The sequence below is a fragment of the Lagenorhynchus albirostris genome, chromosome 4 (assembly GCF_949774975.1).
Source record: "Lagenorhynchus albirostris chromosome 4, mLagAlb1.1, whole genome shotgun sequence".
Lineage (NCBI taxonomy): Eukaryota > Metazoa > Chordata > Mammalia > Artiodactyla > Delphinidae > Lagenorhynchus > Lagenorhynchus albirostris.
The window spans coordinates 31,067,772-31,083,299 of NC_083098.1; the positions used below are offsets into that span (position 1 = coordinate 31,067,772).

General features: G+C 43.8%; 1 protein-coding gene across 14 annotated transcripts in view; it reads left to right on the top strand.

Annotated features, from left to right (window-relative positions):
- The window catches only part of FHIP1A (FHF complex subunit HOOK interacting protein 1A), a 282,286-nt gene that overhangs the window by 193,665 nt on the left and 73,093 nt on the right, over nucleotides 1-15,528 (top strand). For 12 of the 14 annotated variants that reach the window (XM_060147763.1, XM_060147755.1, XM_060147757.1 and 9 more), the window contains 2 exons: nucleotides 2,422-2,580; nucleotides 4,724-4,810. The exons of 1 other annotated variant lie outside the window; for it this stretch is intronic. In XM_060147763.1, the coding sequence (XP_060003746.1) occupies nucleotides 2,422-2,580; nucleotides 4,724-4,810 (246 nt within the window). The remainder of the gene's footprint in view (nucleotides 1-2,421; nucleotides 2,581-4,723; nucleotides 4,811-15,528) is intronic. One more of the 14 variants, XM_060147762.1, reaches the window with a different exon arrangement.

Here is a 15,528-nt window from a genome sequence, read left to right on the forward strand (position 1 = left end):
CACGGGTTTAGTTGCTCCACAGCATGTGGGACCTTCCCGGACCAGGGCTCGAACCCGTGTCCCCCGCACTGGCTGGTGGATTCTTAACCACTGTGCCACCAGGGAAGTCCCTAAGGAGTATTTTTGATGTGGACCATTTTTAAAGTCTTTAGTGAGTTTGTTACAATATTGCTTCTGTTTTATGTTTTGGTTTTCTTGGCCCCGAGGTGTGTGGGATCCTAGCTCCCCGACCAGGGATCGAACCCGCACCCCCTGCACTGGAAGAAGTCTTAACCACTGGACTGCCAGGGAGGTCCTTATACCTCCTTTTGACTTTCTGTGTCTGACACCAGGCACTATGGATTATTTTGTTATAGCTCATGGTCTAAACCTCCCTTCCCTTCTCTCTCTGGTCTGTATAGCTTGGGGTCTCATCGCCATGTGGACAGCTCCAGGGCTCCATCTCTAGTCCAGATCCCTCTCGTAGGCATCAGACCCACACAGTGTCTGCTGGACTCTCCACTGGGCTCTAGCTCTGTATTCTGTCCTACAGAACCCTGCAGGATCTGGCTCCAGCATACCCGCCAGGCTCCTCCCATCTCTAACTATATGCTCCAGTAATACTGCACTTCTCTTAGTTCCAGAAGGTGCCATGTTTTCTTGCTCCTTTGAGCTTTTGTACATCATCTGCTGGGAATATTCTTCTTTCCAACATTCTTTTCCTGGCTAACTCTTATTCATTCTTCAGCAGCTTAGACATCACTTCTTTTTTTAAAAAATTTATTTATTTATTTTTGGCTGCATTGGGTCTTCGTTGCTGGGCGTGGGCTTTCTCTAGTTGCGGCGAGCGGGGACTGCTCTTCGTGGTGGTGCGTGGGCTTCTCATTGCGGTGGCTTCTCTTGTTGCAGAGCATGGGCTCTAGGTGCATGGGCTTCAGTAGTTGTGGTGCGCGGGCTTAGTTGCTCCGCAGCATGTGGGATCTTCCCGGACCAGGGCTCGAACCCATGTTCCCCGCATTAGCAGGCGGATTCTTAACCACTGCGCCACCAGGGGAGCCCGACATCACTTCTTCTGAGAACATTTCCTGCTCCCAGCACTCCAAGTCTGGGTTTGTATATCCACGGTGACATATTTTCTATTATGTAGTTTGAGCATTTATTACACTGTTATAATTGCCTGTTCATCTCTTATTAGACTGTGAGATCAGTGAATACTTTGCTGTTTCTTTTCTGGGCCTAACTCAGAATGGAATGTTTTCTTGAATGTTTCTATCCCATTTGAGTTCCTTATAACCTCAGGGTTTACCCTAGAGCAACCCCTTTTATAAATCACTTCTGTGTTTCTTTCTGGGCACTTCCTGTCCATCCTTTGCACATCTACCAGATCAGGAGCCCTAAGGTGCTGTTTGGCTAGCATCACTTCCCCGCACTGTGAAATTCATTGTTTTCCTTGGTCCTGTTCTCCACGAGATAAAACTACTAGGCAGTCAACATGTGTGTTCCTTTTCTATATTTCTGTCTCAATTGAATGCATCAGCATTTTCTTAATGACCAAGCTGGATAAAGTGACAGTTTGGAGTTCTCACTCACCGTCACTAACTGAGCCCAAACACTGTTAGTGTCATTTAGAAACTGAGCAGGGGAAGAAAGTAAACCTTGTGAGCTTTGGATTAATACTGGATAGGTCGGTATGATAGTTAGCTCACCCTCATGTCCACCTTACGTGTGATCCTCCCCTTCCTTTACTCCTCTTTTTCCCACTGCCGATGCTTCAGTGTAGACCCATTTTACCTCTGTTTGAAGTTTCGTCGTCCCATCTAACTGACCCGTGACCCCCAGTTCTTTCTTCTTGCTATCATTTGTGGAGATGAGATGAAAGCACTCTCTAAACTGGAAGCACGCACGTGTCAGTCATGAGCTTTAACGTGCCTGCAGGAATCTTTCTCATAAAGCTACTCATGCTGCCCGTGTGAGATCTTCTGTCCCGGGCCGCCTCAGTCCAGGGTGTGTCCCCGTGGAACGGGGGGTGTGGGTCATCTCTGTGTGTGCACTCAGCGTCGTGTAATAGAACGCACTGTTTATGAGTTCACTCCTCTCCTGCATCCCTTGGGTGCCGGAACCATGTTTTCTTCATCTTGCATGTGTCTCCCTCACTCCCCCTACCACTGCCCAGCGTAGGCCTGGCACATAGGAGATAAACAACCTGTAGCATCGCGTAGGTATTAGCCGAAGACCTCTGGTGCTTCTGTTCCCTCTGCTGGAGTTGTCCTTCCCTCCCGCCTCCAGCTGTGGAATCCTTCCTAGCTTACAGCCTCTGATGCTGGAATACCTCGCCACCTAAAGTACAGTCTGGACCAGTGGCAGTGGCATCACCTGGGAGCTGTTTGTTGCAGGTTAAGAACCTGGGGAAAGTGTTTATTACGTTTTTATTTCTGAACACAGGTGCTTGCGACCGGGCTCAGTGGTCTGTACTCTTCCCTGCCTGCCAAGCTGGAAGAGAAAGACGAGGAATGGCACTGCCTTCTGAAGGACGACTGGGTCCTGCTCCCTCCTCTGGTCCAGTTCATGAACTCCCTTGAGTTCTGCAACGCCGTCATTCAGGTGGGAGCAGGCAAGGAACCCTCTGTCGTGGTCCATTCAGGATACAAGCATTGTGAAGGATCAGTTGATAAACGTTCCTTTTCTTATTTCAATAAACGTTTATGGAATACTGATGCTTTACTTTAAGCCTACTGAATGTTCTCGAATGAGTAAAAGTGTTAGTTTAGAGGTTTCTGGGTAGTTTCAATTGAGAAAAAAAGAGTAGATTTTCTTTACCTTCGTTATAAAAAGTGTTAATTCTGTTTTGATTATCCACTTAACTATCAAAAATAAGTTCAATGCCTGACTCAATAAATAGATATTTTTAGGCTTCTAAGTACTCCAAATTATACCACTTTCACTTCAAGGTCTTCTTGGGAGTCTACAAAGGAAAACACTTTAGTTTGCTTAATGGTGCTTACTGCATAAAGAATATTGTTATTCCAATTGAATTTAGAAGAAGTTAAGCATCTTCTTAGCAACACAAATTAAATTTGGTTTGAAATTGGCCTGCTTCGGGGAACAAACAACCACTGAACTCTAGTATATTGGCTTTTTGATTAGATTTTTACCTTCAGATTTCTTGTTACTGTTTTCAGTAAAAAAAAAAAAACCAGATTTTATAAATACACAAGGGTGTAGTAGGTTTTCATCAAAAAATGTTTTATTTCTATATAGCACAAATATTACCTTAATCTTGGATTTATTAAGAAATCAAATTTTCTTTATGGTGATTGTAAGGTGAAAAATGTTAGTTATAATCTGTTTATCTACCAAATAAAGAAATGGCTTCTGGAAGAAAATGCAAGTAAATTACTTTAGTTCCCATCTCATTTTTATTGCTAAGGCAAAGGAAATTTTATTTATGTATGAGATAAATGGATTGCATCTAAGTTATTTTTTCCTTTAACATTACAGTCTGTCAATATTTTCTTGCAGAAGAATGTGGAAATAAAAAAGATGGAACTATTAGTTTCTCCCCAAATGTACACAGAGAGAGAGACTGTCAGTAATTTAAAGATCTAGCCTCACTTCCCTAGAAATTGCTTTTTACTTTATTGTTTGATGCTATTTTTATTTTTTTAGAAAAGGAGAAAGCTAACGGGCGTGGTTAAGAACAGAGAAATGATACATTTTGTATCATATTTTGAGATTGAAGCCATATACTTTTAAGATTTTTTGTTTGGGGGTATAAGTGAAGAGATTACAGTTGACCCCTGTATCTGCAGGTTCCACAGCTGTGGATTCAACCAACAGAGGATCTGAAAATATTTCGAAAAAAATCCAGGAAGTTCCAAAGGGCGCAAAACTTGAATTTGCTGTGTACCAGCAACTATTTACACAGCGTTTACATTGTATTTACAACTATGTATATTGTATTAGGTATTATACAGTAATTTAGAGATGATTTACAGTATATGGGAAGACGTGTGTAGATTATATGCAAATACTGTGCCACTTTATATAAGGGACTTAAACATCTGCCGACTTTGGTATCCTGGTGGGGGTGGGCATCCAGGAACCAGTTCCCTACAGACACCCAGGGATGGTTGTAATTATAAAAGATATTAGTAAGGCTTATCCATGCTAAATATATTTTGAAAATTAAATATAGGAAGTGTTGTACCTCTGATAATGTTTTCTGCTTTTTAACAGTATCTTTTTTATGAAAAAATTTTCTAAATGCTTTCTTCCCCAATATAAATGATTATCAGAAAATGCATTTTCAAAATGAGAATTTTTTTTCTGCTACCAAAATGAATGTTTTTAATTGTCTATTTTGACAGTTCTTATTATTTTTTTAATTAGTCACAGGTTGAGATAGGACATAGAGGAAGTTATGGAGCAAAAATTATACTTTCCAGTTTGTCGACTTTAATTTATGAGTCCCTATACATAATCAGTCTATTTATTATTGTTTTTTCAGATAGAAACTTAAAATTACCCATTTTAAAATTTGAAAGTCCAGGCTGTTTATAATGGGATAAACCATCTGGAAAAATTACATGTTGGTTTGAAGTCTGGGTTTTTCTTTAACCGTGGAATAAATGGCCAAAATTTGGATTTCCTTCTTGAATTCAGGATGTACACAGAAATGGTTGATTTTAAGAAGACCTAAAGATTGCGCTCCTTACCTTTTTCATGACTGCCGTTTCTCTCTTAGGTGGCTCACCCCTTGATTCGTAATCAGCTCGTCAATTATATTTACAATGGATTCTTGGTACCAGTCTTGGCTCCAGCTCTCCATAAGGTCAGTGACTGGCTGATGTAATCTTCTACCTGTTTCTAGTACAACTGATGGAAACTGAGGAAGGTGAACACAGTGTAATTGACTTGATGGCGACTTTAGCCTTATTTTCCTTCTCATTCCATCCATATTCCTTACCAGTATCAATTACAGGTCTTAATGACGGCAACAGCTTAAGTCTGATGGGATCCATTTGATGTCATAGAACAGGACATTGTGAATGTCCAGTAAGGGAGTCTAAACAAGCATTGGCAACTGGACCGACTCTTGTGTCTACTTGAGTTCATAGGTAGTGGCTACTTGGAACTCTCTGTGAAGCTGTCCTCTGAGCTTAAGAGGTCTGTCATAGAGAGTGTGAGGCTTCCTGTGGACATGGAGAGGGGCACTGGTGGCACAAGTGCCCTGGAGCTGCCATCTACTTAACAGAACATAGTTTTTTATTATAACAGCTTTGTGACAGCAAAAATTAAAGTGAAGCCAAGTGAAGGTCCCATCAAAGGTTTGCTGTCTCATTAGCATCACTCTGAATTCCTTATGACGCTCTCATTTCATGGAATAAATCAACTGATATCTTTTCTATTGTGAACTATCAGGAGACATCGTGGACCTAGCATTCTAATTTTAAGGACTTTTCTTTTTTCACTAAGTAAAGACACATATACAGTACTTAGTTCAGAGGATCCTTGTCAAGTTATTGGCATTGACAGCCCTGGCAGGGAGAGAAGCAAGGAACAACGTATCATGTGCCTTCTGATGGAATGCCCACCTTTGTATATCTGGACGTTCCACTTCCATGGGCTCACGTTTTATAGAAACTAAGAACACCTGATCATGGCAACTTGGAAGCCTGGCTGTGGTGATGATGGGAGTTCTCGTTTAGAGCAGCAGGTCTTGGTGGAAGATGTTCACCTCTTATCATTTAGTGCCTTTTGAGCACAGTAGCAATATTTTGCCAAACAAACAGGGTACTTGGTCTGACTAGGATTTTTGTGTTACTTCTGGGTTCAGGAGGTAATCTTGGTTGTGGTTTCAACATATTGAGGGTTCCAGGTTATTTCGCTGGTTTATGGGAACCAAGGAACCAAGTCTTTGAAATTAAATTTGTCTTGGGAAATATGGGACACATCTCTGGAAAATACAAACCTTGTATTTGTTTCTACCTTGTCCTTCTGTTAGTACCTTGCTGTTCTGGAGGAGGGGAGGGTGTCTGAAGGTCTCTAAGCCCCTGCATGGAGGAATTTTCCTTTATGGGGGAATAGAATGGTGCCCTGGAAATTCTTTGACAGTAATTATCCACGTACTCTCTTGCGCATTCAGACTTTCTTCCTCATTTATTCCCATCCTTTTTCTCATTGACCAGCTGATATAAAATTATTTCCCAAGTCAGTATTATAATAGTGATAATTGTAATTATTATTTGTCCAGGACATTTTATGTTATTATAATTAGCATACCTTAATGTTACAAATATTAGTGATAACTCTTTATCTACAATTGAGGATGAGATCCGCCTCAGAGAGCTGTTAGGAGGCTCTGACTGGTCTCTGAGTACTTCTCCTTCATAGCACTCACCACGAGTGGAATTAACTCATTCCATGTGCAGGACCTTGTGTAATGTCTCCACAGTGCTCTGCCTGCTTCTTGAGGGTAAGCCGCACACCCGTTTTGTCGCCTGGGGAATCTCCAGTGCTGAGCACAGTCCCTTAGACCTGGGGGTTGAATAAACAGCACAAGGATGGAATGATGCTTGTTAAAGTGCTGGGCAGAGTGTTGGCACTCAGTACATTCCCAGACAGTGGTTCCTAGAGAAAAATAACAGCACCTACATGTGTTCACTAACATTGTTCTCAGTTATGCCCACAATTAAAATATGAGATGGAAAAATCATGAAGTTGTTAATACATGCTTATTGGGGGAAAAACAGTCAATACTGAATATATAAAATACTAATATATAAAATACTAATACTAAGCTAGATTCGAATTTCCCATCCCTAATAATCTTCCTTAACTTTTACCCATTGCAGACCATTTCTCCCAGGGCTATTTAGCGACTAGGGAGAATATTTCCTTCCTAATTTATTTCGCTCCCTGCTTTTCATCTTCCATTGTTTGTGTTTTTATCACTTAGAATGAGGAGGTTTAGTACGAAGCAGGGCAGAGGAGGAAGGTGAACGGCCTCTCCGCTGACTCTCAGCTCCCTACGTGGCTGATGAAGAGAAGAGCCTCTTGTGAGCGGCACGACAGGGGCTCAGGGCGGAGGAGGGAAGTGCAGGGCTGGGTGTTTCTGAGGAGCTCCCAGGGGGAGCAGACACACCGTGTGTCCTCGCCTTTGACCCGGGAAGGGACACCCGGAAGTCTCAGGGCTACTGGAGCGGCTCCGGTCCACATTTCTCATATTCAGTGTCCCTTGCCTTGAGGCTTATTTAATACCCTACATAAATTTCCTTTGTGGACTATCTCAGCTCCCAATTTACATCTAACATTTTAGTTGCCTGCAATCAATGGAGGCAGTTTGCAGGGGTGTCTCATAAATAGTATAGGTAAATTCAGGTTTAAAATTTTTCCCACATCACAGTCAATACTCATAAACAATATTTCCACAGAATTTCTTAACCAGAGATGAAGTCGTAACAAAGGGTTGAGGGCAGTAAAAGGTGGGCGTGGAGCTTTGACAAGTGAAGATCGTCTCCACCTTTCTTCTCCCCTCTCTGGAGTTGCGTATTGTCACCCTGCCTCCGCACGGGTCCTGCTCGGTGCCGTCTTCATCCTGCGCTGGGGGATGGCCGTTTATTCTTCTGTGTTGGTGCAAAGGAGTATCTGGTTTGTTTGTTTTTTTTAAAGGGCTGCATAGTTTAGCGTGGCTATATAGGCCCACAATCCCTTATTCACACTCAGACATTCAAAAAGCTCTGAAAACTGAATGTTTTTAATAATTCATATGGCAGTGCAGTCTAACCTTTGCTGAGCTCCTTTGGTGGCAAACCCATACCTGCACTGTCTCTAGGCTATTTATTTTTATACCACTTGTTTTAATATTTGTATGTTTTGTGGAGGACACAGTACAGTAAGTCCCCTACATACGAACCTGCAAGTTGCGAATTTTCAAAGATGCAAATGTGCGTTCGCGTGTCCAATCACATAAGTTGGTTCACGTGTCTGGCATACTTTTCAAGGTACTGTACTGTAAAATTAAAAATGTTTTATTTTTTGTGTTTGTTTTTTATGTATTATTCGTGTGAGAAGTATTATAAACCTATTATAGTACAGTACTAATTAGCCGATTGTGTTAGTTGGGTACCTAGGCTAACTTTGTTGGACTTACGGACAAATTGGACTTATGAATGTGCTCTCGGAACAGAACTTGTTCATATGTAGGGGACTTGCTGTATTAATGTATTTGATTGTAGAGTTTTGCGCCAGACCTGCTGGGTTTGTTATGTCAGCTATGGCAGATGTACATATTACTTCCTGAAAAGTTTTGAATTCCAAAATGCACATGGTCTCCAGGTTTTGGACAAGGGATTGAGAACCTATTTTGGACATCTGGGGAAGGATACATTTCTGGAGATAGGTGAAAATCATACTTTGTAAAAGTCTTATTAAAGAAAATGATACCGTGTTAATATAGATCATTTAGGAATTAGATCCAGCCATACATACAGACATCCCATTGCATTGGGTTGGACAAAAAGTTCATTTCGGGTTTTCCTGTAAGATGTTATGGAAAACCCTAAATGAACTTTTTGGCCAACCCAATATAAGACTGGTTATTTATGACCTTAGATTCATGGGACCACCCTTATTCAGCAAAAGCTAGTTCTACTGTCTTTATATGTTTAACATCAAAGCTCAGTTTTCAAGGCTGAATATTTATTGGGATGGTTGTATTAGTCTGGGTCCTCAGAGGAGAGGATGCCAAGGTAGGATTAAATGTGCAAGGATTTTATTAGGGGAAGTGCTTGTGAGAGAGAAAATAGGAAGCAAGGTGGGGAAGGCTGGGGGAGCTGTCAGACTGCAATGCAAACCTGACCCCGGGTGAAGGGAGGGGGGAGAGGTCGGCCAGAGTGTCCGAGACTTCTGTGCAGTGTGAGAAAGGCCTTCAGAGGAGGCCTGCGTCTCCCAGAACAGTTCTGCCTTAGCATCCCTAGGTGGAAGCTGCCAGTCTGTGCACTGAAACGGTGTCACTGTCATGTTTTATTGTTCCTGGTAGTCGCAGAGCCCACCCACTTTCAAGGGGAGAGGACATAGACCCCACATCTTGATGATAGGAATGTCAAAGAATTTGTGGCCATATTCTGGGCAGGTTTACCACGGTCACCACCCTGAGACCGAATTTGTGCATAAAGGGTCCGAGAGCTATATGCAGAGACCCCCAGATAAGAACCAGGAACCTCAGATGTGGGTCACAGCCAATCTGGGAGGGAGTCAGGGGAATAAATAGCCAAACTTCACTCTCCTCCCTGCCTCCGATCTCCTGCTGGACTCCACTGGGTGAACCAGATGGAATCCAGGTGGCAAGGGAATCGTGGAGAAAATTGGTGCATACAGGTGAATTGGGGCTCAGAGCAGGGTGGAAAAGATGAAGAGTGGGTATGCATGGGCAAATGGAAGCCATCAGCACATGTCTGTACTCGCTTCAGCATTGTAGAGTGTTCATCAGCAGTGAGAGATGGCAGCTGTAAGAGCGTGTTTGGGTTTAGTGCTTAAGTAAATTGCGGCTTAAAATTGTCTAGAAACACATAAGAAAGTACAGTTTAGAGTTACCGCCTAAGACTGTATATTGATCCTTATCCTCTGGAACCTAAAACATAGTTAGACTTTAGTGTGACAGGCAGATATGCCAACAACATACGAGACATGAATAAACAGCAGAGCAATATCTCAAGCACAGGTAACCATCACCAAGTCAAGCTTATCATTACATGGATTCACACAGAGGCAGGGTGTGTGGTGGAAGAGTTCTAGACCATGAGTCAGAAGATCTGGGTTCTAATCCCGGCTCTTGTATGTACTGCTGTGTGACCTTGTGCAAAGCTTTTAACCTCTCTGAGTCTCATTTTCCTCTGCTGCACAGTGGAGATAGTAACACTCCTCTTGCCTCAAACATGAGAGCATTCTTTTTTTTTTTTAACATCTTTATTGGAGTATAATTGCTTTACAATGGTGTGTTAGTTTCTGCTGTATAACAAAGTGAATCAGCCATATGTATACATATATCCCCATATCTCTTCCCTCTTGCGTCTCCCTCCCACCCTCCCTATCCCACCCCTCTAGGTGGTCACAAAGCACTGAGCTGATCTCCCTGTGCTATGTGGCTGCTTCCCACTAGATATCTGTTTTATATTTGGTAGTGTATATATGTCCATGCCACTCTCTCACTTCGTCCCAGTTTACCCTTCCCCCTCCCCGTGTCCTCAAGTCCATTCCATGAGAGCATTCTGAAAGCAGTATACTGTCACACGCAAAGGTATTATGGTACTCACTCCAGGACAGAGTCTGCCATCTCATATGCAGGCAGAGGGTAATATCGTGTGTTCAAAGACCACTTGGTGAGTGTGCGCTGGGTGCAAAACATGTGATCAGACCCTGTGGGGAGATGGAGGTGACTGAAAACCCCTCTCATCTCCATGGAGCTTGTGATCTGGGACCCAGGAGACAGACAGGCCAACCACAAACTCCAAACAAGATGGACTAAGATAAGTGCCGTGACAGAGAAAGCAGCAGGGGCGGGTGGGTGAGGGGTGTGCTGTGACACGGAGTGGGTGATGAGGGAGAGTGACTGGGTGCTGACCCATGAAGGTGAGCATCTGGGGAAGGACATCTGGGGACAGAGCGCTGGCAGGACCCAAGGCTCGGAGGCTGTGTTTGGATACACTACACCCGGAGTGTGGCTGTGCAGGGGAGGCCCAGGAGGATGGGGGCTGGGCAAAGGCCCTACCCTGACTCCCAGGGCAGGTGACCTCTTATACGTCCATAGCAAGGAGTTTCAGTGCAGGGGGCTTCCGATGGTGAGGGGCTCAGGGACAGTCCGGTGGGGACAAAGTTAGGTCGGCGGGTGCACTGGCATTTTGGGAAGCATGGTGGGGAACTGAAAAATCAGAAAGGAAGGACTTTCAAGAGAAGTGAAGGGTTGAGGGGAAGGGGCTGGAGAAAGTAGTGATGCAGGGAGTAAAGGTTCCAAGGAGAAGAGGTGGTCCCGATCACCAAGCGTCAGATCCTCCGAAGTACCTGAGAGAGCAGACTGCCGCTCCCTGGGTACCACCGCCAGCGTTCCTCTTGCCACATCATTAAATGCACTTTAAACATTTGTTTAAAATATTGGGATTTTAAAGAATCGCTTTACTTACAAACCTGAGGCTTCTGACTCCTGGACCAGAGTTGCCTGCTTTCCCTCTGACCTCCACCCTCCAGACTCTGCTGTTCTCCTTCAGAGTCTGTCTGACCTCTCTCCTTTCCTGCCCTACGTGTGGGTGTGCCCAGGGCTTGGGCTCTGCTGATCAACCACCAGCTGGATCCCTTAGCCTGAGTTACCTGCCATGCCCTCAGATGTAGAATATCACAAGCAACACTCATATTCTCTTCCGGGCCACCTGAGCGCAGCCTCTGCACCATTCCTTTGTGTGAATGACATCATTTCCCCTAGTTACCTGGTCTAGAAACCTTGATTATTCTTGAATCTCTTCTCATGCTCCCCCCTGCTACAAGGCCAGCCTTTTCCCATAAGGTTCTTTAGTCTGATCCTTTTTTTTTCTTCTCCCAACAGTGTCCATGTAGGTCACCCTCTGTACATACCTCGACCACACCTTGACATGGGTCTCATTGCTACGACTTCTTTCTTCAGGTTGTTGCACCCATAGCTGCTGGATTAAGTTTTCTAAACACATCTTTAAATGCACCACCTTCCTCTGAAACCTTGAGTGGCTCATTTCCTAGGTCTCCTCAGTGTGCATGCTGCTCCAGGGCCCCCCTCCTACCCGCCTCGTTCTTACGTCGGGGCCTCTCCTGTACTTAGTCTGTTCCCTTCGCTTGTTCTTCTCCTGTCGGGTCTTACTGTCTCTTCAAGGGGCAGCCTAAATCCCACTCCTGCCTGCAGCTGTCCCTGACTTTGGGGCTCTAGGCTGTCTCTTGTCTAGAATCTGTAGCTCAGTGTCTGTCAGTGGTCATTGCACACTGAGCATGTGCTACTGTCTCTTGTTCAGCATATTCTTGGCATTTGACTCTGTTTCCCCACCTCTATCTGAAACCCTTGGAATAGTCTCTATCTGCATTTCCCAAACAGTGTGCCAAGGAACCCTGGGCTTCTTGGTGGGAGAACTCAGTGAAAAGTGCCTACATTTATGAGGGAAATACAGTGACACCTGTTGGACACCACGTGAATTAACTAACTTGAAATAAGCCAGTTTCTGCATTAAATATACATTCCTTTCAATATGGGCATACTTTCTGCAAAACTGGGTTTTTGTTGGGTGCTGTGCTTAAAAGCAAGTATCCCATGAAAATCCACGTGGAACAGGGTGGGAGGTTGGCAGTGTCCAGTCTGATTCTGAGGTTCGAGTGCCCAACAGGAGTTAAGTTGTTAGGACCTAACCACATAGTAAGTTGTTTGGACTTAAATCCATAATAGATGGGATGGTTGGGTATTTCTTTTGGCTTAGGGGTGCTGTGAAAAATTACTGATATACTGAAGGTGCCAGAGACTGAGAAAATTTCAGAACCTCTGGTTTGTGTTGTATGTTTTTTGGTGCCTCTATAGCAGGGTTTGGCAACTACGACCTGTGGGCCAGGTCTGGCCTGTGGCCTGTTTTTCTGTATCCTGAATGTTAAGAATGGATTTTACATCCATCTACAGATGAATGATTAGACAAAAACATGGTATATACATACAATGGAATATTATTCAGCTTTAAAAAGGAAGGAGATTCTGGTACATGCTACATCATGGATGAACCTTGAGGACATTATGCTAAGTGAAATAAGCCAGTCATAAAAGACAAATACTGTATGATTCCACTTCCATGAGGTATCTAGAACACTTAAATTCATAGACACAGATTAGAGTGGTGGTTGCCAGGGGCTGGGGGAGGGGAGAATGGGGAGTTGTCTAATGGGTAGAGAGTTTCAGCTTCGTTAGACAGAAAGAGTTCTGGAGGTGGATGGTGTTGTTAGTTTCACAACAATATGAATGTGCTTAATACCACTGAACCGTACACTTTAAAAAGGTTAGAATGGCAAATTTTATATTATGTGTACTTCACCACAATTTTTAAAAATAATTTTTTTACGCTTTTCCAAGATTTTTTTTAAAGGAGTATATGACAGAGACTGTGTGTAAATTGTGAAATCTAAAATATTTCCTTTCTGGCCCTTTACAGAAAAAGTTTGCTGATTCTGGCAATAGGGGGTAGCATGGTGTCCTGGACATTTTAGGTGATCAATAAATGTTTGAGGATGATGATAATAGTAGAAGAAAGTCTCCAGGTAGAGAGAGATGCCGCCCCCACCCCCCTTTCTTTTCTTTTTTTTTTTTTGAACGTAGTGGTCAGGCTGAGGAGCCACAGACAAGCCCAGAAGTGGAGCAGGCTGATTGACTTTGTCACCAGCTTAGAGGAATCTTTGTCCAGACTGTCGATTAGGGGCCCTGGGCTGGCGGGAGACCAGTGGACGGTTGGCAGTAGCAGCCAAAGATGGCTTCAGTGCTGCCCTGGCCCCAGCAAGGTTACAAGAGGGGGCGGAGTTGCATACAGAGCATGCTGGGCTCTGTCATATTATTTCTGTCAAGTTTCTTGTAAACTAGGATGTTCTGTTTTGTGGGTTATTTTGGCTCCTTTATTTGGAAACTGTGAGGGAATTAGGGCAGAAGTTTGGGGCTCTCTGTGGTGGTTGGAGGTGGAGACCTTGAGGGGAGTATGCTGAAATAAAGGATGGATGGAAGGAAAATTAATGACACACCATTCTTTTACAATGGCAGCTCACAGGCGCTAGGTGCAATACCCATGACCTCAAAGAAAGCCCGTACCTTTGGATTTTGCGGAGAGCAGCCAGCAGTGTTTCATTCAGCAAATTATTCCATACACATGCACTTGGAAAAACAGAAGCAAAAAACCCACCAGAAACACTGATTTTTCCACCATCTCTTGTGTGCTAAAACCATGTTTGAACAATATATACGGGTAGACTAGTTTCAGCCATTTCCTTAAAGGCATGCCTGTGTGCTGGCTTCTTACAAGCCACTGTGGAGCCCATTTGTTTTATTTTTTTTTATTTTTCTTTTCTTTTTCTTTTTCCTTCTGCCTCCCCATATCCTCCAGTCCATTCTCTAGTAGATCTTTGTCTTTATTCCCGTCTTACTCCTAGGTTCTTCATGACATTTTTTTTTCTTAGATTCCATATATATGTTAGCATATGGTATTTGTTTTTCTCTTTCTGACTTACTTCACTCTGTATGACAGACTCTAGGTCCATCCACCTCATTACAAATAACTCAATTTCGTTTCTTTTTATGGCTAATATTCCATTGTATATATGTGGCCCATTTGTTTTAGAATCTCATCTTCCAAACACACACATACATATTCATGATCTATATCCTGTGAGCTCAATAATTCATGGCTTATTGACTTAGGCTGATGGATGGAAGTTTTTTGGGGACTAGAGAAGAAAAGATGGAAATTTTGAGAGGCTGGGAGCAGCCACACCTGTGAGTCTCCCACTTGCTCTTTGTGTGTCTGTGGGTGCAGTGGGCGGGGACCCCTTTAGAGCCCAGTGGGGCTCCCACTAGCCAGGGATGTTTTTGACTTTCATGCCCAGTGAAACTAGTGACTGAAGATTTTAAGAGCAATTGCGTGCCGTCTTCAAATTATCACCATTAATGAGTGTTAATGAGCTATAATTGGGTGCTGAGTGTAGAGGAGGTTTACACTGGTCCCTTCTGCCGGTGTTTCAGTCTCCAGCAAGGAGTGGACGGAGCAGCCTGTCACTGAACTGTCACTTATATCCGTCCTTCTCCACGCATCTCTTGTCTGGGAGATGGTGGGGGGGCTCGGGGTGGCAAGAGCGTAGAGACAAGTCCCCTCCTTGCTCTTCTGGCAGACTTCCTGTTGCATTTTTGGGTGCCTAGCAGGTTGGTGCCCTTCATCACTCTGCTATCATCTATGTCACCTCCAGAAGACAAATACCGTGACGTTTTATGTCTGGTTTCCAATAATGCTGTAAAATTTCTTCGATCAGGTCATTCCCCTTTCAGTGGGAAATTGGAAGAAGGAGGAAATTAGGATGCCATCTTGGCCCTGGAAATTTGAGATTTTATCTTTCAAATCTGGTGGTTCTTTGCTAAATCTTTTATAGTTTTCCGTTGAGTCATGGAGCTCTACACTAGACTCCAGCTCTGGGGTGAACCGTACTGAAAACTGTAGAGGGATCATATTTTGGTCTCTCCCTTTCCTATCTCTATTTATGCATTTCAACAATTTGCTTTTTTTTTTTTTCTTTTTTTTCGGTACGTGGGCCTCTCACTGCTGTGGGCTCGCCCATTGTGGAGCACAGGCTCCGGACGCGCAGGCTCAGCGGCCGTGGCTCACGGGCCTAGCCGTTCCGCAGCATGTGGGATCCTCCCGGACCGGGGCACGAACCCGCGTCCCCTGCATCGGCAGGCGGACTCTCAACCACTGCGCCACCAGGGAAGCCCAACAATTTGCTTTTTAAAATGCATTCTCTACATTA